At 36.2% G+C, this 25,036-nt stretch overlaps 1 protein-coding gene across 1 annotated transcript in view; it reads left to right on the top strand.

Moving 5' to 3' along the window:
* Positions 1 to 25,036, top strand: part of MTA3 (metastasis associated 1 family member 3) — a 138,565-nt gene that overhangs the window by 79,843 nt on the left and 33,686 nt on the right. Inside the window, exons 11-16 of the mRNA XM_035562811.2 lie at positions 2,032 to 2,090; positions 5,102 to 5,226; positions 6,453 to 6,604; positions 7,264 to 7,486; positions 15,912 to 15,998; positions 20,678 to 20,824. Coding sequence (XP_035418704.1) covers positions 2,032 to 2,090; positions 5,102 to 5,226; positions 6,453 to 6,604; positions 7,264 to 7,486; positions 15,912 to 15,998; positions 20,678 to 20,824 — 793 coding nt within the window. The remainder of the gene's footprint in view (positions 1 to 2,031; positions 2,091 to 5,101; positions 5,227 to 6,452; positions 6,605 to 7,263; positions 7,487 to 15,911; positions 15,999 to 20,677; positions 20,825 to 25,036) is intronic.

The following is a 25,036-nucleotide window of genomic DNA, read 5'->3' as shown; positions in this document are numbered from 1 at the left end:
AAGAGGTTGCTCTTGAGAGGAGAGCTTTTCTGCTGGGGCTATAAAGAAAAAATGTGCTCAGACTAAAAACTGCCAGTGTAGGAGACTTAGAACAGCAACAGCATGTTCCTTCTTCTCATTTTTGCGAAAACTGACCTACAGAGGCAGATCATACAATGTTTGTATTTCTGCCTGTTGAAGGTAATGCAGGGTTGCTGAGCTTGGTTGGTGCAGGCTAAAAACTGGAACTGCATCAGACGTATCAGTGAAAGTCACTTCTGTATCTGCAAATACAGCTTGGCATCTGTGAACAGGAAAAAACCTGTTAGAAAAAAAGCCCATCTTCAAAGTAAATGGAAGAGGACTCTCCTGTTGAATAAGGATTAAGGCATGGTGGCACGGACTGCTTAAGAGTCTATTTATAGTCCCAGATTGCTCCTTGAAGACACAGTTTTTGCAAATGAGAGTTATAGTGATGGATGGCACAGAGGCAACTTTCTGAAATGGAAAAGAGCAGTGGTTTATATGAGGAAGCTTACTCAGGCTACTCAGCCAGAAAAGCTGATAAACCCTGTGCCTCACATCATGATTCTGGGAAAAGACTCCCAGAGCAGAGTCTTTTGGTGATAATTTTTTGAAGGTGAGAAATATTTTTCTGAATTTTAAACCTTGCCAAGATTGGATATCAAAAAATAGGAGTTCAGCAGAGAACAAAAATAGTAGGAGAAACAAATTGATACTTGAACACCTGGAAAAGAAAGGGGGAGTCTTGGGAGGCAGGGAGATAACGATTTATTATTGCTGGATATCAGTGTCTTCTTTTTCTCCTGTAATAAAATTGACATTGTTTCAAACCCTTCTTTTCCTTTTGTTTTCCAAGTGAACAGAAGTAATGTCCTGAATACAGGAAGAGTGGGAAAATATTATTTTTCCTTGATATTTTATTTGGAGGCAAATAACCGTTAGACAGCTGAACTCTTTATTTCTTGTGCCGGTGCTGAGAAAATCGTCATCGTTATTTGTATCATCTTGAATCTCCCACTGTTCTCTGGTACCTGCAGTTTGGTTACTGCATGATATGATGGAGAGTAAAGATGCAGAGTAGCAAAACCCTTCCTGAAATCAAAGGACTCCAGTTTTTATCCAAGAAACAGTGACATGTAACTCATGGCTTACAACCACACTGAAGTGTCTTCTGTTAACTTTCAAGGTTTTTATGCTATTGTTGTTTCAAAGTGTGAGGTTGAAACATCCAAAGAAAATTATTCTCTACAGAGTATTCTTTAATAAGTTTCCTGGCAATATGTCATGGGTAACTTTCATATGCAAAAGTTTTAAGATCATACTGAGCAACACTGACTTAAATAAGTTGGCAATACCACCTCAAGTGTAACGTAGCGATACTGCCTTGGATGCAACTTGTTTTGAGTTTGTTGCAAATATGAAGAAAGTCATAACTTAGTACATTCAAAGAATATCTCAGTAGTAGTGCAGCTCTCCTGCTACTGCTGTGTTCTTCAGAGAATTTTAACTTAGCGGAAGCAGGTGTTTAGTTGCTTCTAACAGTCAGTAGACTTTCCTGTTCCATTTCCTTATACTACTTATAAGATACTAGCCATAAGTTTAACAAAGCACACAAAAAGCACTGAATTACTTGACCGATGAGGAACTCTGTGTGTGCAGTTTCTTACTAATTTTCTACTTATTCTGTGATGAGGGTTAGCCACTATGTCATACATGTTTATTTAGATGCGATTTATATAAATAGTAGTAGTAATTGTTTTGTAGTATCTGTTTTTACAGGCTTGTCATATACTGAGGCTTGCAGGTTTTACTGGGGAGGACAGTATATTATCATTTCAAACCAATAATAAAAATAGATAGCTCTGGTTTTCTATGGTTTTCATCTTGTAGATTTCTGTACTTCTTTTGGAGGCTCTTGTGGAATCACCAAATAATATACAAATAATTTAAGGATGGATTGTATGCATTTTTATGAAATTATATACTTGAAGATAATAAATTATTTTAATGTGTTAATTTTTCAACTAGAAACGTCTGAAAGCGGCTGAAGCAGAAAGTAAATTGAAACAAGTATACATCCCCACCTAGTGAGTATAATAATAAAGTCATTTTTTGAATAATATACGAGTAAAATTGTAACATGCAGCAACATGCATGGTATTTTCATAGTCATTCTCTTAATACTTAGTTTTTTAGTATTTTTATACAGGCAGAATATATACATACAGAAGTATAATCAGAAAATGCTGCAAATCTTTGTCATAAGTGAAAACTTTGTACTTAATTCAGCCCATTGGCTTTGACCTCCAAACTGTCTGTTCTGGAAAGGTGAGAAGTTGATCAGATGCTACATGGACTGCTCACAAGCGAGGAGGGCCTTGTTGTTTAAAAGCAGTTCTTCTGGAGTAATTGCTTCAGAATCTCTGTAGCACAACATTTCATATTTGTGCAAATGCAATATTTCAAAATAGAAGCTGATGTTAATGTAGTTACATAAAATCAGATACCCATTTTGGTTACAGTTTTATGTTGTTGATATCCTTTGTTCTTGAGCTTAGAGGCAAGATGTTCTGGCTGTAAATAAAAGGTAGTACACAGCCCGAACTCTTATGCCTTTGATCAGGTCTTATTAATGAAATCTGTTTTCATCTGAGAGATTTTTATTCTAGTTCTTTAGATTTAAACTTGATTCTAGATCTGTTTTTCTTAATGTGTAGTTGGTAGAAACAAGATATAATCTAATTTCTTCAAGATTACAGTAAGAGAAGAAAGGATTACAGATAACATTCTTTTTAAGCTTTCTGTGTCTATATCAAGTACACATATATGTGGATTTACCCATTGATACAAGTATTTATATAACAGGAGACTAGAATACCAAATGAAATACTTCAAAAATCCATTTTGCTTTTCTGATTACTGGTATAAGTTGGATACAATCAACGTTAATTTACGTATTTCATACAGACTGTTCTCTCTTAAACAGATTTAATACAAACAGACTGTTAAATTCAGTCTTTTAACCTCATCTGTAACAAAACATGAGTTTTACAAGTCAAGTCTCTAACAAATGGCATATTCTAAAAAAAAAAAAAAGTTAATTTTGTGATATGGATAATCCTCGGCATCATAGGCGAGAGCTGTATGCTGAAAACTCTGTTATGAGTGTTCACTGACTCTCTCGTGGAAGTGGCTGCTTTAGGAAAATTGTTACGGACTAGTTGTATTGTTTGACAAAACCTGTTCTGAATTACAGGGGGGTTTGCCTTTGTTTTGCCTTACTACCATTTTTTTTTTCTGCAAGTCGACAAAATCCATAGTCAAATCCATAGTCATAGACAAAATCCATAAGAAAGGAGGAATACTTAAATCTTTGATAAGTGTGCAACCTAGGGCGCTCATGGGCAAATGGATTGCTAACACTCTCTGAAGGCTGATTTATTGTATTTGAAGTCTGAGTGGAGTTGATTCTTAGAGTTGAATACCTTTATGATCTTGATCATAAGGTATTTCAGTTAAAAGCAAAGGTCTGTCTTCAATAACCAAAAAGTCCCTTTTCAATTCATGGTTGCTCTGGAAGGTAACTAAGCAACAGATCGTAAGGTAAGAGACTTAATGGTCACTTGATCCCTTCTCTTGTACCCCTAGCCCAGGATACTTCTCTTGAGTATCTTGGGAAGGCACTTGACAAAGAGCATCTGCAAGTTGGAAAGGAAGAGTCTCTCACTGGATGTAGTGAAAAAGAGAGAAGGTAGGAGGTAGATTTGCTGGCATTTGGAGTAGAGACTTGATATAGCAAAAGATTCTTGTACACCACAGAGGAGTGGTGAAGAAGCAAGGATACCTTATGCAGGTCATCATAGAATGGTTCCGTTTGGAAGGGACCAGTTCATCCAGTTCCAACCCCCCTGCCATGGGCAGGGACACCTCCCCCAGACCAGGTTGCTCAAAGCCCTGTCCAGCCTGGTCTTGAGAACTTCCAGAGATGGGGCATCAACAGCATCTCAGGGCAACCTGTTGCAGTGCCTCACCACCCTCCTAGTAACAATGTTTTCCTAATATCTAATCTAAACCCACCCTCTTTTAGTTTAAAGCCATTCCCGCTTGTCCTGTCACTACACTCACTCCCTGACCAAGAGTCCCTCCCCAGCTTTCTTGTAGGCCCCCTTTAGGTACCCTGTAGGCCCCCTTTAGATAGTTTTGTTGTTGTTTTCTTTTCCCCTCTAGTTAGTCATTTTAGCTAATCTTGTATATATTTTAGGCTACCTTAAGTAGTGAATAATCATCTTATGAATTATTGAATCTAGCCTTGCATTGTATTGTGTAGTACAGCTTGTCAGAGTTAAATAACACCAACAAAGTTGGATCTTTGGGAGTACTGTACTCAACCTGGTGTGGACTGTGTTCTCTCCAAATTAACTCACCTGTGACGTCCTACCTCACTGAAACATTAGTAGGTAAAACAATCATAATATAATGTAAAAAAAAAAATAATAAAAAAAAAATCCAAGAACAGTTCTTCAGCTTTCTCAAAATGAATGGTTTGGTGTACAAACCGAGCAGATGATCCTGATACATGGGTGATCTTTGCCAGTGTTATAGGAAGGACACAGGCAATTACTGCAGTTAGTGGGAAGGTATGTACTTCTGCTTGAGATACAAGGCAGCAGGCCCTCTACTAGTGTGGACAGCTTTATAGTGTTACAGGCAACATTACTACTCTCATGTGTTACACTTCACCCAAAGCCCAGCCTCACTATGTAAATCCTTGCAAAGGGGATGTGGAACTCCCTTAAATTCTGTGCTGTGTCAGGCTTCTTTCAGTGCTTGACCCTGAGACTCACTTAGGCTTTAGTAGCTTGCCAAGCAGTTTTGACCATGCAGTATCATTTTACTAATATTGTAAATTTGAATATTGAAGCAGCTCTTTATGTAACAAGTCTGTGTTGAAAATGTTGGAGAAGCATAAAAGTTAGTCTTGTGGTTAATTTTTATAGATGTTGTCACCACACATCAGAATTCCAGAATTAAATTGTTTTCATGTTGATTAGCTGGTTAGTAAAATCACTTCTGAAAGATGACTTTTTTTTTTTTAAAGCAATAAACCAAATCCCAATCAAATATCCAGCAATAATGGGAAACCTGCTGCAGTCAATGGAGCAATGGGAGCCTCTTACCAGACACAGGCCTCAGTAATAGGTCGGGCTTGTGAAAGTTGCTATAGTAAGTAAATTTTTTGTCTAGTTTCTGAATAATTCGGGACTTGGGGCTAATCATAATATATTCTTAAAAACAAATGTATGTACTTCTGTTTGCAAACTATAAAGAGGGGATAATTTTTGATGAATTGTGTGCCAGAAATAACTTTAACTTATTGAATGCAGTTCTAACTTAATAAATCAGTTTTAGAATATGCTTTATGATTTTTTTCTTTAACAATTTAGGAAGTATGGAACAATAAAGTAGTATAATATTATGGAAGTTATATGTTACTCCTTTACCTTTTGGATTCTAAACTCTATTTTTATTTGTCCTTAAAATTAGTTTTTAATTTTTTTTTTTGTTTAGCTTAGCTGTTATTGAGTAGGGTGAGGTTGATTTTTTTTTTCCCTAGTATTTCCCTAGTATTTTGTGCATTTATGATGGTTCTGGCTGGTCGTCTTGAAACAACAACCTCTTCAACCCATCTTGAAATAGCAACCTCTGATGTAGATTATGTGAGAGAAGATATAATAAAATCCAGAACTGGAACAAAGTGAAAAGTCCTACCATATAAATATTCTTTACTTATCATTGAGATGGCTCCCTGTGTCTTAAACAGCAATTAAACTAAAATGATTTTTTTTATATAGAAAGTTCCAGTTATATATATCTATTGTTTTTCAAACTATATTTTTTTAAAGAATAATTTTCTGGTGAAAGGCTAAATTAGTGTTTCCAGCTGAGACTCCACTTGCACAAGGTAAAGGTAGGCATGCATCAAAAGTCAGTAGGAGATGTGCTTGCCCTTTTCTTATAAAGGATCTTGACTTACAAGTACTCACTTTGCATAACTTGGGTGGAAAAAAACCACAGATCTTAAGCAGTTCTAATAAGTAGCAAGCACTCTAACAATCCTGTCTTCGAGGTTAAGTTTAGAAATTTGGGGGTGGGGTGGAAGCGAGTTTTTTTTGTTTGCTTTGTTTTGAAATCCCTTGGAAGAAAATCATTTCCTGCAGATACAGAGTCCATGGTTTGAAAGTAAACAGTGAAGTATTCCAAAGTTTTGATTTGGAGTTGACTTTTGAGGTGCTTTAAAAATAAATAATGTTCTCCTTTTCTCTATGTCAAATGGATTAAATATTTATCTAGATACTGCTCTTAAGGAATGCCATTTATTACAGCATTTGAACATACAATACTGAATGTATCATGCACCAATTTAGCTGTGCTGTTTTTTTCATCCTTAGCTCCACAGTCTCACCAATGGTATTCTTGGGGTCCTCCAAATATGCAGTGTAGATTGTGTGCATCTTGCTGGATTTATTGGAAGAAATATGGTGGCCTGAAAATGCCCACACAGACAGATGAAGATAAACTGTCTTCCAGTCAACCTACAGAGGTAGGATCATCTTCCTAAAACCTTCCTAAAATGAAGTGTGGTGCCTTCTAAATACTGTTGTGATTCAAATATTTAATGGCATGCATTTTATATATATAAAACTTAACTTATTAATCCTTTTCCTGTTTTAAGTACAGCTGAACAATGTGCAGGTCCTGCCATGTTGACTTTTGACCAACCCTTAGACAAAAACCCACTCCATGCGTTTTTGGTGGACAAATGTCATCTTGTCAATTAAGTGGTGTGTTATCTATGGAATGTTAATATGCCTATACAGTGTCTCATCTAGAATGGCATTATATAAGTCCATTCACAGCAGAGCTCTATGGTCTGTGTTACATCATTTCTTAAAAAAGGACTATTTTTTTGTATATTACTTGTACGTATTATTTGATTAACTTTGTGAATTTATTCAAACCTTGTGTTGTTTTTTTTTTCTATAATTAAATATGAAGGGAAATATCATTTGTTTATTTTCTTTGTTTGTTTTGTGGAAAAATCTGCATGTTCTTTCAGCTTGAGATGATAGGATCTAATAATACCAGATATTTTTTTGTTAACTATAATTATTTTGGATATCATCTGTCAATAGTAGGGATGATTCAGATTGTGTAATTCAGATTCATGTTATGATTTTTTTTGTTGTTTTGTTTTTGTAGGAATCACATGTTAGAACTCATATGTCCCGGCAGGCCACACAGGGAACTCCAGTTCGTAACACTGGAAGTCCAAAGTCAGCAGTGAAAACACGCCAAGCCTTCTTTCTTCACACAACGTGTTGGACAAAACTTGCCCGTCAGGTCTGCAAAAATACTCTCCGGCTGCGGCAGGCAGCAAGACGTCCCTTTGTCCCTATTAACTGTGCTGCCATTAAGGCAGAATGTAAGATGTTTTTTTAATTCTTAGTTCTGTGTGCTGTGCTTCCCACCCATTTTTGTCTTTTAATTTTATTTTCTTTTTCAATAAACATTTCTTGTCTATATGCTTTTGCTTTTCATTTTTTTCGTTTGTCCAGCATATCACCAACCCAATGGATAAAGTCTAGCTGCCTTGAATGGTTTTCAGGCTTTTTTAAAAATAGAACATTTTGGAAAGTGCTGGCAGGATCAGGAGGAGGGTCCTGGGGGTGGGAGACACATCAAGTGAATTAACAGAGGGATAGTCGTTACGTCATTCACTTACAAAAAAAACAACTGTCATAAAAAATCCTGTGGAGGATCAATGTTGTGACAAAAGTCATGCTTCCTACTTGGCAGTGTGAAAGAAGTTTGCATTTATATTGTTTGTTTATTCTTTTGCTAAGCAGGAAGTATAGAACAATATGGGGTTAGCCGAGGAATAAGTAGCATTACTGAGGATGCATAAGAACTTAAATATGGTGTGTAATGCAGTGGTTTATGACATGATCAGATGGGTGATAATAGCCATCATTATTATTTCACCATAATTGTACTTTCTGTCCATTCCAGTTTTAAATTTTAGTTTTAAATGAAATTCTTTTATGCTTGTTCTTTTTACAGCCAAAACAGAAATAAATGATTAATTCATCAATAGTATGACAAAGGGTTATAAGTTGCAGATAGCAACAGTAAGTCTCTTTATGTTCAGGTGTTTCAATTCTGTTCCAAAGCCTAACAAAGTCACTGAATTTTGAGCAGGTTTTGTACCTGTGCTGAGCATGTCGTTTTACTGACCAAACTGCTTGGTTATCTTTCAGTCTTCATTAATACAGTTCTCGGAGCAGGCACTTAGTATTCCAGAACAAGCCATGCTGGCACACTGTCAATTGTAGTAGAATTGAAGAGACCTCTTTAGAATCTAAGATGTTGGTTTTATAACCATGTTTACTAGATTACTGTTAAATGTTTTCCCAGAATACTTAACTGGGATGCCAATGATGTCAGTGTTAATTAAAAGAAATTTTTTCCTTAGAGGCTTAATGTCTACTTTTGAGTATTTTTCCCTTTTAACACCAGCTGTTTCTCACATGCAAACCCTTAACCTACTTCTGCAGACATACAGAACTTGATGATATTTCTGTTTGTTGCCCTTATTTATTTAGTTGTCCTATTGGCCATTTTCTTTTTTCTTTCAAAGCTGTACAAGTGAAGAGCAACTTTCATATTTAAGGAAATTGTATGTCCTAGAAGAAAAAAAAAGTCCTAGAAGAAAAAAAAATCCTAGAATAATTGTTTCCAAGGCTGGACTAGGCTTATATTTGTAACCCTTAGTACAAAATAACAGTTATTTTCTGAGAGGAAAGTGTTGTACCTTTTCATTTATATAGTCGGCATTGAATTCTGCTAAATCATGGAAGAAAATTGTTTGAATTAGGTTCACCTGAACCTTGAATCTTTTATCCATATCCCTGTTTCTTCTTACTGCAGTGCATCTTTCTACTTGATGAGAAAGATGAACCTGTTGTTTAAGGAAGAGGAGAAAAATAGAAAACAAAAGGCTTTATCCAACTGTTAATCATCAAAGTAGAAAAAATGTTACATACACTTCTCAACTTTTAAAGCAAAAGTGTGAAAATCTGAGGTTTTCAACAGTGAAGAGTCATTCTTGCATCAGACTAGGAATGTCATGACTTCTTCATCTGTTCCATTCAGTGAAAAAGTGCCACATCAAATTAACATCAAGAGCAAATAGGTTTTTTTTTCCTGTAATTTCTTTCATTATTCATTTTACGTAAAGTAGAATTTGGACCTTGCGGTGTTGTCGTTTTGAATACTGTTGCTTCCTCTTAGACCTAACATAAATTAAAAAGTCATAGTTGTTGATGCTTCCTAAGCACAACATTCAAATTATTTTATAATAGTAGAAACCAGATCATACCTCATTTAATTAATTTTATTAATGTTTCTCTATGTGTACATGCACACACACAAATGCACATGCATATGTTCTGTTTCTGGAAATCTCTATAGAATCATAAAGTAGCCTTACCTGCATACAGTTTGTGTCTTTTCATGTTCTTATTCTAGTAAAACCCATTAAGTAGATCAATAAAAAATTAGTCTTTCTAGTTTTGTTTGTCTACTTAAATTTGGTGATGTGCTTTCAGTGCACTATGTAGATTTTTGTTATAATTAGACAGCTTTTCTGAATGCCTTGAATTCTTTTTAAGTGATAGCTTGATGTATATCATTTTAAAATGAGATACATAGCAGTAATAATTTCACTTGTTGAAAACCACTGAGTGGTTACAATATTGAATGAATTTTTGTGTCGGTGTTGAATGGTTGGAATAATGCTTATATGATAACCTGGCCAGAATAGTGGGTTACCCATGGTATGATCTGACGTGAGATGGTTAAGATGTCCAAGAACCAATTAAGGATCTGGAATTTGTGTTCCATGTTTGTGTGCTGAAACTTTAATCTAATTTTATAGGTGCTTTGTAAGAATGACCTGATTCTGTGTGTGTGCAGAACTGGTGCTGGGTAATGTAACTGCATTTCACAAGTATGTTGTAGTAGGCACCATATCAACATTGTTACACACTCAGGAACCCTAAAATCTAAATAAAGAAGGAAGGTAGGGCACTCTAACCCAAGCACTGTACCACATTTTATGCCTTCTTAGTCTTTAGGCAATTTGTTGAAGTGCCAGGTTGTTGATGAAAGTAATTCCCAGTTCTGAGAAAGGAAGTCTGAACAAGCTAGTCAGAGCTTGCTCATAAAATAGATTGATTTTTGCATTCTGCCTGAACTTACTTGCAAATACTTCTTTAGTCTTGGAGGGGCATGGAAGCCTTTTGGAATGCTAATCTCAGGCCCAACCATCTTTTGGGGGGGGGGGGGGGGGGGGGGGGAAGCAGATTTCAGAGCATTTATTTGATTCCTGTAATTCCACCCACATCATCTCCGTCAGCCCATTATGTCCAGTAGCAGAGAACAAGGCCCTATTCTGTGTTCTTCATTCCTTCAGTTAGCACAGAGAATTAAGTTTTTCTCATTAGTGAACAATGTAGCATGACCCCAGCTCAGATGCCAGCAGGAGGTAATGGAGAAAATGCATTCGCATCTCAGTTTAAACTATGGATGGCCACCAGAAGGTTGATAGCATGGCATCTCCTGCTAGGAGTAGTCATCCATCACAGGAATCTCAAACTTTGTTTTGCCTAGAGATAATAGACTTGCATTAGTTTGTGACCATAAACTTGTCTGATGGATTTTCAGGAATAATTAGAAATTGGTGAATTTCAGTAAAAGGAAATTCCCTTGCTCTGAATCAGGCAAAATATCATTCTTTTTAGCTATTTTACTTTTTTTTTTTTTTTTTTTTTTTAAGAAAGTTAAACAAAGTAATCCTGTCTGTGGAAGCACTCTTAATTAGAGGAAACTGAAGTGGGCATTCTTCTCCTGGTGGTGACTGACAAGATCTGTCTCCAGTTTACAGGGTTGTTGATACATGCTTGGCAATGAGCCATGCATCTGTGAACATTAAGACCTCAGCAAATAAAGATTTCAAGGTGTTTTGGTTTTTTCCTCCTCATTTATAGTTTTATCAATACAACTACCTGTATTAATTATAGTAATTTATATTTGTCTACACTGTCTATACAGATGTGATTGACAAAATCTTTTCAGTAGATGGTAATGCATCTAGAGTTATCTGGAAATGGATATACTGTATATGATCAAAAATTACACCTTTAAATTTGTAGATTTAATTAGCCATTTGGTACATGGTACTGTTTCTTTAAATATTATTTGATAATGACAAGCAAAAATTGAGTAGAATATGCAAAGATCTTATTATTGATTTGTCTTTGTAAGCAAACAGTCTATCCTTACTGACAAAACACTGTATTCATCTGAAGTAAGTAACGTTTACAGGTCTTAGGTCAAATAATTTCTTATTTTCTTGATTTTGATAGCTGTGGAATTCTCTTTTGGCTGTACCTAGAATTAAAATATTTACTATAATCTTTAAATATAATTTGTGCCAGATAGTTTTAGCCAGTAAAATAATTACAATAATGCAGTAGCTTTTTTCCAAAGTTTCCAAGAAGAACAGAAATCAGAGAATATATTCCATAAATCTGAGTTTTGACAGCAGTATGTTGGAACGTCAAAGAGAAATAACTCACAAGTGAGAATCTGTAAACTGAAGAGGTCTACAAACCTAGTGAACAAAAAATTAAAAACCCTTTCAAATCTAAAAGAACAAGCCTCATTCGCTATCACCATCTTCATAGCATACCTGATTTCATTTTTCTCTAATATTCACAACAGCTATCCCTTTTGTAGTTTGAGAACTTGGTCTGTTTGGAACCTTAGAGAATCCATTTCACAGTGTGATTCAAAATGTTGTTCCTGTAGTTTTACTAATTGTACCGTATTCTTTTTAGGGTTGTGGCGTTCTGAATTACATGCACTTCAAGATAGGGATTTCCCTTAATTTTTGAGTGTGTCACATGATGTTTTCTGTTTTGCTTGCTCTTCCTCTCATAGTAATTTTTAATATTCCGGTTTTAATTATTTTTAGGTGACCACTTTTGAGTATTATCTAACTATTTGTAGAAAGCTGTTGACACTGACACCAAGATTTTCTTCTGCGTGGTGATAGTTCAGAACCCATCGCTATATCTGTGTATTAGTCATTTTACCCCTTAAGAATTACTTTACATTTATTGCTTGATCCTGCTGGTATCCTTTGCAATCAGTTTTAGTTATGATTATGCTCAGTAATTTATTATCAGGAAACTTAATTCCCTCATCGCATCTTTTCCTAATTATTTAAACATTGAACAGTGCAGATCCTTTTGGAATTGCATAGAAAATTGCTTTTAATCAGGGTCTAATCCCTGGCAAAACTGTCTCTTTTACACCACAGCAGCTGAACAGCAACAGTCTTTTGTGACAAATTTTGTCAAAAGCTGTTTGAAATTCCAGGTTGGGTGATGCCAGAGCAGCTGCGTGTGTATGTGTCACGATTCCTTCAGAGGATTCTGGCAGACCCTTGACACTTGCAGTCACTGGTTTTCAAGACGCGTTGGTAGGAAGAGACCTCAGGATGTCTCTAATTCCACCACCTGCACAAATCTTAAGTGCCCAGGGCCTTTTGTCAAGCTCAGCTTGATAACTCCAACCATGGAGACTCCACAGCCTCTCTGGGCACCTGCTCTGTGTTTGACCAATCTCAAGGTACTCAGTTGTTTCTTTACATCTAGCAAGAACTACCCATGTCCCAGCTTGTGTCTGCTGCTGCAGGCAGCAATAGCCTGCTGTCCTATTGCCATGTACCTCTGAGAAGGGTCCAGCTCTGTCTTCTCTATGCTCTGCAGCTTGGTAACTACCAAGCAGGTGGCAGTTGGGTTTCCCCTTTACCCTCGCATCTCAAGACTGACTGACCCAGTTCCCTCAGCCTCTGTGCGCCCTCTGCGCAAGCTCCCCACCGGTGTGGTGACTCTCCAGTGGCTGGGTTTGCTCCAGTATCCATGTATCTCTTTGTAGTGGGGATCCCAGAACTTGACAGAACATCTGGATGTGATTTCACAACAGCCAAGTAGAGGGGAAGGATTAGCTCCCTTGCCCTGCTGGCTGCATCCATGCTAATAATTCCCAGTATGCAATCGTCCTTGTCGCAAGGGCATGCGGCTGAATAATGCGAACACATTAAACGTGTTTTCCTTTTACAAGGTCACTGTTGGCTCTCTTTGTGTTTCTGTATTTGAGCTGTATGCCTCTATTAATAGTTCAGCCCTTTTGCCAGTCTACAAAACTACTTACTGAAGAATGTTATCAAGTTTGCCCTGTTTTTGTTCTCCTGAACGGAGAGGAGTTTAAGCAATAGCTAAACACCAGCAGTGTACCTGCTCAGCAGTTTCTATTTGGATGAATTCCACCTGGTTCTGAAAACTTGTTTTGATTCATTAATCAGTTTGTCTTGAAATGTTTCCTATGGACACTTCAGTGTGAAATAGTTCCCACACTTTCCTAATATAAGGGTTTTGAAAGTGGGCTTGTTGAAACTTCCCAGCAGTGAACATTGTTACATAGAATTAATTCACTTTTTCTGCAATGCCTTTATCTGTCTGGCATATTTTCATCACACCTTGATCATCCCATATTGTTACAGACGCTAGCATGCTTCTTGCCTTTGATGTCTGAAAAAAAACACCATCAGATATAATACTCAAATTTTTAACTTTTTTTTTTGAAATGCCTTTTAATTTCTCATAGCTTTCCTTACTTCACTGATACTAAAATTTTTAGTGTTCACGTGGAAACCCATATTTGATTTTAGGATTTTTTTTTGTTGTTTTTCACAACTTTCTATGTAAATGTTTTGGCTATGGTTTTACACATGAGGGTGATACAGAAACCACAAAGATTGTACAAGTAGTGCATAAAGATCATAACATTTATTATATTTTTCATGGGAATCTATATTGTGCATTAAAGTCTGTCATTGTTAAATATGTTTGACAGATGGCAGTACTTTGGAATACCGACCAGGGACCTTTGGTGAACATGTTTTGCCTCAAGCATGGAAATTGTGCTTTTTTTTTTTTTTTTTCAGTCTGTATTCTCAGTCAGCTTATTAATATCTCACTGTGATTCAATGTCTTTTTTTTTTTTTTTTTTACAGTGAAGACATTTAGATGGAAAAATTTCTTGCTGATTACTTCATAGTCAATACTTCCTTATTCCCAGAGTAACTATAAAATATTCACTGTATAGTCTGTGCTTAGTTTACTAAGGGAGACAGTGGAGACATATCTTTCTACTCTGTCACTTAAAATATTTCAAGAGTTGTGGAGTATTAAAAATACTCCAGGCACTAGATTCAATGCATTTTCTTCACTGAGCACAGCATATTTTGTTATATTAAGAAAAAAATAATAAAGTACTTGGAATTTCATGTTAGTCCTTAATATAGTGAAATAAATGGTCTGCTGAGTGTAAAACACCTGTGAACAACATACTGAAGTCCTTATTTTAGTCATTGCTGTGGTTACATGATCTGTGCATTTTTTTTTTTTGCACAGAGTTGGATAGAATCTATAGAGATTGTAAATTTTGTGTTTTTCCTCAAATATAAATTGTTCTATATCGTCCATTCATGTGTCTATGTACTCATTCCCTTGTGTTGGATTGAAACACAGGAACATTTTGGTAAAACACAATGTGGATACAAATTGAAATTATAATTGCTATAATTTATTTGTAATACCTAGTTCCTGTAAAGCTTGTTAGAAAATGCAGATCTGTGTGTGCACATGACACACATACAAGGAAATGTGCAGGTTGTTGTCTGTACATGAGAAGTAATTCCATGTAAGAGAATTCTAGTTTGACAAAATCAAAATACGAATGCAGTTTTGTATGAAACAGAACAGCTATGTTCTAGGGATCCTGTGTGTAGGGATTATTTATGTGGTTTCAGAAAACAGATGACCCATTCACTCCAATGAGTTTAAAAAGGATAGTTTAGTTCCAGTAATCTGGAAACTGCTTAACCTGGTGGCCTGTGGATTTTTGCCTTAGGTTGATTGATTCTGCTCCTCAAGTGTGAACCTTTTCTTAGTAACACTTCTGTGTCGGGGGCTTTTAGAAAGACTATGTCTGTGTATTCTTGGTGCCTTTAAAGGTGTGAGTTCATAGTTTTAACATCAAATTGAGGTAGTTACTGAACGGCCTACTTTTTGTTTGCTTTGCAAGAAGCTGCTAAGTTTGAGACCTTTGAGCTCTGTCATACTTGGTTACAAATGGGTGAATTTGTTCAAAAGTTCATAGTAAAGTTTTTTTGTGTGTTTAAGATTTATCATGCCACAATAGAGTGGAACGAACTGAATCACTGTACCATGGGAGTAATTCATGACAGAACTCAGACTTCAAATTTAAAGCCCTTGCAGTTCTATATTACACCATTTAGAGCCAGAAAGACTTGTAGAGAACAATAATGTGAAGAGTTCAGTGTAAATTCCTGCTCATAGCCAGAGCTGCTTTTATTTCAGTACACATGTTTTCATTTGTGTTTCATTTACCTAGTTGACTTTTTGCAAAATGACTTTGTAGGCAAAAAATATAATGACATTTGTGTTAGAACTTATATTAACTTTAAAAATAATTGAAAGAAAAAATCATAACATCACTTGCATAAATGAATACATAGCCTGCTTTTAAATATCTATCATTATTAGCATTGATGAAAAAAAAAAAAACGTGCTAAAAGGGGAAAAAAAATATCAGCCAAGAAATTTGTGTTAAAAACTGGAAACTGGCTGGCATGTCCTAACCATATTTGTAATGGTAAAATGTTTAAACTGAGTTTTATTCTTTGAAATTCTCAGATGCAGATCGACATTGTGAAATTGCTGGAAATCCTCTGAAGATCAAAAGCACCAGAAAGCCACTGTCATGTATCATTGGGTATTTAGGTGGGTATCTGCTTCCAGAGAAAAATGAATCAAATGATCATTCAGTGTTTACTGATGGTTAGAAATTTTCTATGCGTAAAATGAGAGATTTAACAAGAAAACTGTAAAGTGAATAAATATTCTGTTCTGCTACTCTATTCAGCTGCAAAACTGCATGACTGAACTTGGAGGATCTGGGCAAAAGGCTTTCTGATACTGGTTTAAAATGGCAGAGTGAAACCTGATGTAATGCACAATGTAAAAAATAGTATTTTAAAGTAAACAAACAAAAAAAACACTAAAACAGGAGATATTCAGTACGCTTAATGCTGCTTTGCATCCATGCCTCTTGAATCCATATATAAAACTCCCATGTACTGAAGGAGCAGACTTCAGCTACACAGACACTTAATTTGATGACACTCTTAATTGGATGACATAATAAAAATAATAATAATTAAAAAAAAAAGTAAAGAAAAAAGTAAAGAAATCTGTACTGAGATTATAGCCAAGAGGACGAGGTGCTCAGATAACATAATGGGGAGAGGAGAAATTCTAGTAATTGTAATTTGTTATTAAAAAATGAAAATAGTTCTCTTTGTAAGGAACCACTACTGACTGTTAAATATTTACAATTAAGAGATGAAATACCCCAGAGGATTTTTATTAATCCTGAAATAAATATAGAAATCAATCTATTGATCAGAATCTGTGAGTAAGTCTGCAATATATTAACACCATTCTACAGTAGTAAAGATAAGGATAGAACTAGATGGTTTTCCTCAGAATTTTAACCAACAGGAGTTTGTTTGTACTAGAACAAAGTAAACAATAACAGTAGCTTGACTTACTGAAATAAAAATCAGCTATTAATGTAGTTTTGACAATTATTCCAGAACATGAAGTTTAACAAAATCTAAACTTCAAAAAAATGGATAATGAAGAATTAACGGCCCCTGTCACTGAATTTTGATTCTCCTACCCTGCAGTTAAAGAAAAAAAAAAACAGTGCTAACTTCCTGCATGCATCCTGGCTGTGTTAGGTATGCTGCCATGGGAAGGAATGAGAGAAGGTTTGCTTTGATTGACTGGGAAGATCTGTGGTTGTGGGAGGGGATGATGGTTCATCTAGTTGACCCCTTTTGGGTAGCCAAACGAAGAAGGGACACCATGAGTGTACTAGAAGATGCTGTATGTTTTTAGTGTCATGTTGTCTAGTCTGAGAGGGATTGTCTTGGTACCTCTGAAAGCATGGTTCTGTAGATTTAGCGGGAGTAAATGGATTAACAATGTCAGATATCATTATGTGTACTTAGGTGAAGGTTTCGTGAAGAAGATTAATGCTAATATACAACAGGTCATATCATCATAATCATAATATTAAATATCATGTAATAATACACAGCCCACAAACATACTGGAGTACAGTTAACAGCATCTCACAGATTCAACTCTTATTGAGCCCTACTGGTGAGGCACAAAGGATATATCAATGCCCTGCACATTGTGGGTCATCGCTTCCCTTTATCTCTATTCTGCTTCTTGGCTGCCAGTTCCACAGGTGAGATAGGTTAAGCATTAAAAGTAAGCCCTGTCCTCGGAAGAGGTAGGGCTAATCCCCTGTAATCTCTTCAGTCTTCACTGTGCTTACTAAACAACCCCCCTAATGTGAGCCTCTGGCTAATTAAATGTCCTATATTGCCTCTTGGTTATGAGGAAACCAGGCTAGCATTTCCAGCTGGGATGCATACTGAGGAGAAGAGATGAGAGAGATCCAACTGCTTAAGCACCTCTGGAATTCAGGCTGCTTATTTAAGTGTCTCAGCAGGAGACTTCAACTTTTCTTTGTTTGCTTTGGATATATATATATTTACCTTAGTGGCATTAGTGGAAATGGGAGATGTTTTTACAGTTTTTATTGCTATTACTTGAGGCTGCAAGTTGGTCTCATAATAAAAATTCCTAATATGTTGTTCAGGTATTGTTTCTTCCATTTTATTTTTATTTTAATTTCAGAAGTGATCATAGAATCTGAATCTGGCCAACTGGTTATTCGTTGTGTGCCTAAAGGGATAATTTGGATTATTTGGATGATATATTTAGTTCTCTAAGTCAGGAGAAGCTGCAAGTGGCTAGGAGATTCTCAGTGAAAAAAAAAAAAAGTGTACTAGGCAATAGAACAAGAGTGGTAGCAGTAGGACTAAAGGATTCCTAATTACTATTGCAGTAATTCAAGATAATATAAAAATTCAGTCAAAAACCCTGAAATGCCTCACTACTTCAGGTATGATGAAGCAGTTAGTTAGAAAGTGCTGTTCTACAAAATGTGCAAATATTTGAAGCAAGTCTATAGGTAGAGGTTGAGAGTGTATGGTGTAAAGACCCTAAAATAAAACTTTGTTGAGAAGTGGTCCTAGCAGTTTGATTAAGTTCCTTTCTAGAATTTAAAGGGAGAACTTCGTCCTGCTACCTTCCTCTGCTGCAAAAAGAGAAGGGATTACTGTTGTAGTAAACTGAGGATTAGTGACCTGCAGACTGAAGAAAAGTTAAAGGAAGGAAATGTATCCTTCCTCACCTGTTAGCATAGCCTGGAAATATAGAATTTTATCTCCTATATGCTGTAGACAGAAGGAGTTTGTGTTCTAGTCTGTTGATCCAGCTGCTGGAATTATTGTGGTTGCTACTGGAGCTCGTTGGCAAATAAGATAATATTTTAGTGGTAGTAGCCCCAAATGTTAATAATTTCCTTCTGAAAATTGAAAGATGTTGCCAAATGAGCGTTTTAGAATCCAAATCCCATATAATCTTCAATAAGCAGCACAAATCTTTCTACTTTCTAAGGTGAAATTTCAAACTGAAAGAGGGTTCATAATATGGAGCACACTTCTGTTCCCATTTTAGTAAAAAAAGCAAAATAGACTCCTGTTCTCTACACTATGGAAAATGTGGGGTGATGCTGTAAAATCAGCCTTACAGGACTGCCTTTAGGCAATTACCAGTGTGTTAGTTTTATGTTATTCTAACAGCTACCAATGTGATATCCTGCTTGACTCTTTTTAATCAGAATCTCTTGAAACATCTTGGATAAGAGTATTCATGATTTAAGAGTAGGATTGCATGCTGTGACCAAACCACTTTTTAACTAGTTAAGCATAGTCTTTCCCAATTTGAAGATTGCTGGTGCTGTGCCTTTCTGGCATTCTGTTCCCGCTACATGTTCTGGCGAACTCACTGTGGCCATCATCACTCCTTTCTACCTATTTGGATATGGATGAAACTGTTTGGCTCTCCCACCTTCCTTTTTCTGCATTTTAAAGGTTATTGCAACTGCCTAAGTGTTGTCGCTGTGCATCGGCAAGCTCCTTGTGTGGGTGGGTGGTCTTAGTACCTGCAAGCTGGTTGTGAAGGCTTGCAGGGAGAATGGGCGTGTGGTGCCAGGCAGGTGTGTGCTCTGATAATGGGCTTTTCTAACACTTGTGGAAGAAGAAAAATCAGCTATCAGAGTGGACTTTGACTCCTGTACAATCATGTCTGTTTCTTCTGGGCGATAACTGAGCAGCAGAGGGTGGGGGGCCTTCCCCTTCAACACTGAGCCTCCTTTTATATGTTGCGTATTCCCACCTCCTGCGCTTTATTTTATACACAAAAAAGCAGAAAGAAGCACTCTGAAGAGTGCAAACCTGGGCTACGAAAGTATTTTATTTTATTTTTCTTACTCCCCGCAGACAGCTAGCTCGTGGTTTGCAGGCCAGCCCCTCTGCCCGCAGGGCCTCACTCTGCAACCAGCAGGGGACTCACGCGGCAGGCCTCTCAGCCCGGCCGCAGGCCTCACGCAGCTGGACGATGCTGTCTGTCTACTGCTGCTGCTCTGCGTCTTTTGACAATTTTATCTGGCAGATTACTGGGAAATTTTCATACAGCTGTATCAGCTTTTGGCAAATGCAGCAGGTACCTGCTCTGAGGCACACTGGGCAGACGAGTTTCAATGCCTCTTACCTTTCCTCCATCCATAAAATAGTCCTAATGCACGAACTCTTTTAGATTCTCTGGGACATTTGAAACCCTAATAGTGCTTATGTATTAGAGTCTGGTGGTACCTGGGAAATCCAGTGCAATCTTGACACTTTGGGTTGTTTCTGCTGCAGTTTTGGGGGTAGTTTCAGCTCCAATCTTTTGCTGTAGCTCATTCCCTGACTCTTGAATATAGCAACTTTTATGTGGGAGGATCCCTTAAAGCTTGCTCTTGTTACAGAAAATATTGAATACCATTTTTTTCAGGTTTTCAGGTGGTTTCGCTGTTGAAAAATGCTTTTATTTGCTTGATTAAAAATCTGTAGGTGTGTAGCTCCAATACAAAACTCAAAAGGGAAGGAAAATGCAAACACTGAACTGTTTCAGTTTGATCTGTAGTATCTCTACCTGTGAAAACCTTACACATCTATACCATTGTAGTGAACTCAGGCAATCTAAAACTAAATAGATTTTTTTTCTTATTTGGAAGGACAACAGGTATGAAAACTTCTGTTCAAATTGTTATTCGAGGTCCCGTAAACGCATTCATGCTGAAGAAACTTCCATTTCACTAGAAATTTAAGTGTAAATTTTGTAAGCTGGGTGGACTGAAAGTTTTTTTGTTTTGTGTTTTTTTATGTTTTTTTTTTGTATAAATCAAGTATTTCTCTCTCTTTTGTCTTAAACAGAAATTCATCCTGCAGTGAAACCCAATGTAATCAGATCAACATCAAGCCTTCAAAGTCCAAGTGCAAAACGACTGCTTGCACCCTCCAATCACTCTTCACTAAGTATTTTGGGAAAGAGAAACTACAGCCATCATAATGGTCTTGATGGTATGTGTGAAAATATAAAATAAATATTATTTAAGTTTATGAATTGCAAAACTTTCTGTGGGCCTAAAATAAAGTTTTGTGACTTTTCTGTAGGGAATATGGTTTGAAGAAATGACATAAAATAAGGGGGCATATTCTGACAAATATAAGATATAGATAGCATATTTATAGCATTGATTCTTAATGCAAGGAATGATGATTCATATTCACTGAACATGGGTATCAATTAATGCCATTAATGCCATCTCTTACAAAAACTATTTGTACCGTTTTTCCTACTAATCTTTCTACTCTATAGAAAAGATCAGGAAAGGAATAAAACAAATTTGGTGAAAAGGGAAAGATGCAATGAATGCTTTATTTTGACTTACTGCATTTTTATTTGAAGAAATACTTTGCAGAGATATGCACTGCCTTTCCTGAACTCTTTTTGTGAGATGTAACTTTTGTAAGCAATTACCTTATTTGTACTGCAATTCAGTATGGTGGTTGGGACTAGAAATCTGAAAGAAGTTAGGCTCTGAAATAGGCTGTTCCAGACATGACTGGCACAAAAGGCATGCTGTTTTCATGCTTCACATGGCAAGGTAAAATGAGAGGGACTCATTTTAGACAAGATAATAGAAATAATATTCCAAATACTGGAAGGAAAACTCAATCCATTATCTTCCTATAATTGTGTTTTTCTGTCATTGTCAATGTTATTTGTATCTTGCAGTGAAAATACCTACTGTACACTTAACAATAGCTAGAAATAACTATATATTTTGACAAAAAGTGGTTATTTAATATATATGGTAGAGAGGATCGCTTGGACCTTTGCTCAGTGTGCAAACAGCCTTTACACAGTAGGCAAATAACATGCATGGCAACGCAAGCTATTCAGTGGACCGTGATGACAACCATGTGACTTAGATAAAAGGATGATGCTGTTAATAGGCATAGCTATAAATGCAGAGCATTTCACACAACAGAATTTTCGCTGTGGACTTTCATTCTGAAGTTCTGTAATGTTGATCTGGTACTTACTGCATGTAATTATGAAAAAAAGCTGCTTTTTTCCCCTTCTTGAAATGCTGGTCATTAGATTGGATTCTTACATGATCTTTGAGAGGAGAATGACTTTGACCTGGTAATGAAGATGATGTTACATTCCTACTGCAAAGGAAGTTGTAGCAATGAGTTCAAGGTAAACATTATTATGATGGTTTCCCCATAAGGAGATGACCTTGGAAGTTCTTAACATTTTTCTTCTATTTAATAACAATGTTCTCTTCAACATAAAGCATTTATAAAACCAATCATTAGCCACATTGATTAGTTCATATCAAACAGATAATTGTTAAGGCAATTTTCACAAAGTGGCATCTAATTTTAAAAAATACCATTGAGAACTGTAAATTATTGCTTTAGGAGATAATTGTTTCTGCTTATCTATTTTCTATGCAAATGTAAAGAAAGCTTATATCCTAGAGAGTGGAAATCTGCTAGGTGTATTTTGCTCATGTAAAAATGGTTATTTGGGTTCTTGTCCCCCTTTTTAATTAAAACATGCAAAATATAGTCCATGCAAACCGTAAAATAACTTCTGAAATATTAGGTGTGATACAAGAATGATAATGGAAATGCAAAAGAATAATTTCCAAATGAGGTCAGGTATTCTAAAGTTAAAAGTGTAGAAGTAATTCCCTAAGCAATGCTGTGCAAAACTTAGTAAACTGAGTACCTATGATGATCCTTTTTTTTTTTTTTGTGTGTGTGTGTGTGTTTCTAGATTTTCTGCTACTTTTTAGCATGTGCAGAGAGCACAATGGTGTGCGGAAATAGTTTAGTCACTATCAGTGTGTACTACTGAATGCTGTTTTTATAACATCTGAAAGTTACCATTAGCTTTCTCAGTTCTTCAGCCTCATAACGAAGGAACTGCAGCAGGCAAAGGGAAAATCCTTATGTGGACCTGGGAGGCACAGCCTCACTCAGTGATGTTTCCTTGCTGCTCAGATGGCTTGGTATGGGATTGATCTTCTTAAAGAGTAAATTTATTAGACTCCTCAGTTGAACAGAAGCCAAAGAGAAGTTTAAGGAATATCAAACTAATTGCTGGCCAAAGCTTGTGCTTTCGATGAGTTATCTTCAAGTTCTGTTAACATTTAGCGCAATTAGTTTTATGCTGAGACATCACCTTCTGCCATGTATCATCTTTAACTAGCCTTTTTATTTACCATCAGTGCTGACTTGAATCATCTCAATCTCCATTTTTCAGTAGTAGTTGTGGTCCTCTTGGCTTTTTTCATTTCTTAATCCCTTCTTCCCCAGGAAATAAAATGCACAGGAAAGCTGATCAAACTGGTAGCAACAATACTCAACAACACCCTCTGTTCCTTATGACTGAAAAATGGCTGTCTTTCATATTTGCCATTTAACCCCTACTCTGCTTATTGCTAAATTGAAAACCAAACCATACAAATAAAGAAACATTTTGGGGTCTGTAATTTATTCAGCTTCTATTCAGTACAGAGCAACAACTGAGTGACCAGAGCAATTTGAGAAATAGTGGTTTCTGCGTAATTGCACTGATACGTGTATTATTTGTGCAATGAAAGGTTTTGCCAGCCCCCAGAGTTTTCATGTTACTATAAATATACTAAAAAGCTTTTTGGTTCCAAAAGACTAGTGATTGTTGCTGGTTTTATTGCATTGTATAAATTAACAGTATCCAGAAAGCCTACTATGGAGATGATATATTCTGTCTACCAGTTCATGCTTTGATGAAATGAGCAAACAGAAATGAGCACAGTGAGCTTACGTTAAGTCTTATCTCGAGCTATTTTCATAATCTTAATGTTATTGACTTAGAAATGTCTGAATGTTCAGGTTTGCTTTTTACGACAGTATTAGAAATTTGTTTTAAGCCATAGAAATATGTTTACTTAAGACATACGATAATTTACAGTATTCAAGTAAATGTTACTTAAGCTTGTGTAAATATGTATTTAGACTGACATATTTCAAGTCATTCTTATTGCTTAGGTGAGTTGAGTGTTTAAGGATCTGTTTAAGGGAGTGGGGTAAGATTATGAGAAAAACCATTAATATTTGGTTTAACGCTTTTAAGAATATCATGCCTAAATAAGAGCATAATTACCATTTTGTAGGGTAGTCTTATGTTGGCTTAAGTCAAGAGTTTGGCCAGTGTAGCACAAGATTCCCTTTCATGTCCCATGTATGTGTCTCCAGCAAAAGTCTGGTGCAACTGATAGGGATAAGGGAGTCTGTAATTTCTGACTACTATTGCTTGATCTTTGTTGAGAATGCTGAGGGAGATCATTTATCTCTTTTCAGAAATAGTGGGGCTTGTCCACTGTAACTTGCTGTTAAAAGATTTGATTATCAGTCACTGATGGCTGAGAGATGTAGTTCTAGTTCTACATATGATCCATATATAATGCACAGACCTGAATAAAATTGCACTGCTTAAGCACTGTGTATTGCAGCTGTTATTCTGTACTGTTGGTGTCTGCAAAAGATTGTGATCCAAGGCTATTTTTCCCCTTTCACAGTTAAAGATCTTGTAGCTGTTCGTGTACTTTCTTGTAGGAGGAAGTTTTTCTGGATGGTCTTTAAAAAAAGTGTTGTTTCCTTTATTTTCAAATAACAGGAAATCTTGCATTCTGTAGGATGGAATGAAAAATGTTGGAAACTTTTCTCTGTTCTGGAAAAAAAATCACAGTATTTTGGGGCGTTTTCATGTAATATGCATGCTGGTGTTTTTAACTACACAGAGGTAAGAAAGAATATCCATTGCTGCTGAAAATAAAATCAACACAAGGTATTTGAATGATTTTCAGTAGTGAAGACAGTCTCTTTCAAATGGGAAAAGTATTTCTTCAGAAAATCACGACATTGCATAATGTTGTGTGTATCTTATTTTATGACTTGAGTTGACGATGAGAAGATTTAGGTGTGACTATAAAGTGCTTTGTAGATATTTTGAATCAGATCTTTAAATTATAGTGTCTGAAATTATTCCAAGCAATTACTTTCACCCACAAGCTGCTTAACTGTGAGCAACAGTACATACAAGTATTCAAGTTTTACGTCAGGCTGTTGTTTTGGAAGGGTGAGTAATGATAATTTTCCATTTAATATTTGGAAAGGTAAAGGTATTCTACATGACTGTAATCTCTGTCAACTGGCAGGCATTTCCTAACT

This window comes from Cygnus atratus, chromosome 3 (assembly GCF_013377495.2).
Source record: "Cygnus atratus isolate AKBS03 ecotype Queensland, Australia chromosome 3, CAtr_DNAZoo_HiC_assembly, whole genome shotgun sequence".
In the NCBI taxonomy this organism is placed as follows: domain Eukaryota; kingdom Metazoa; phylum Chordata; class Aves; order Anseriformes; family Anatidae; genus Cygnus; species Cygnus atratus.
Note: the sequence above shows the minus strand (reverse complement) of the source record. Positions and strands in the feature narration are given on the sequence as shown.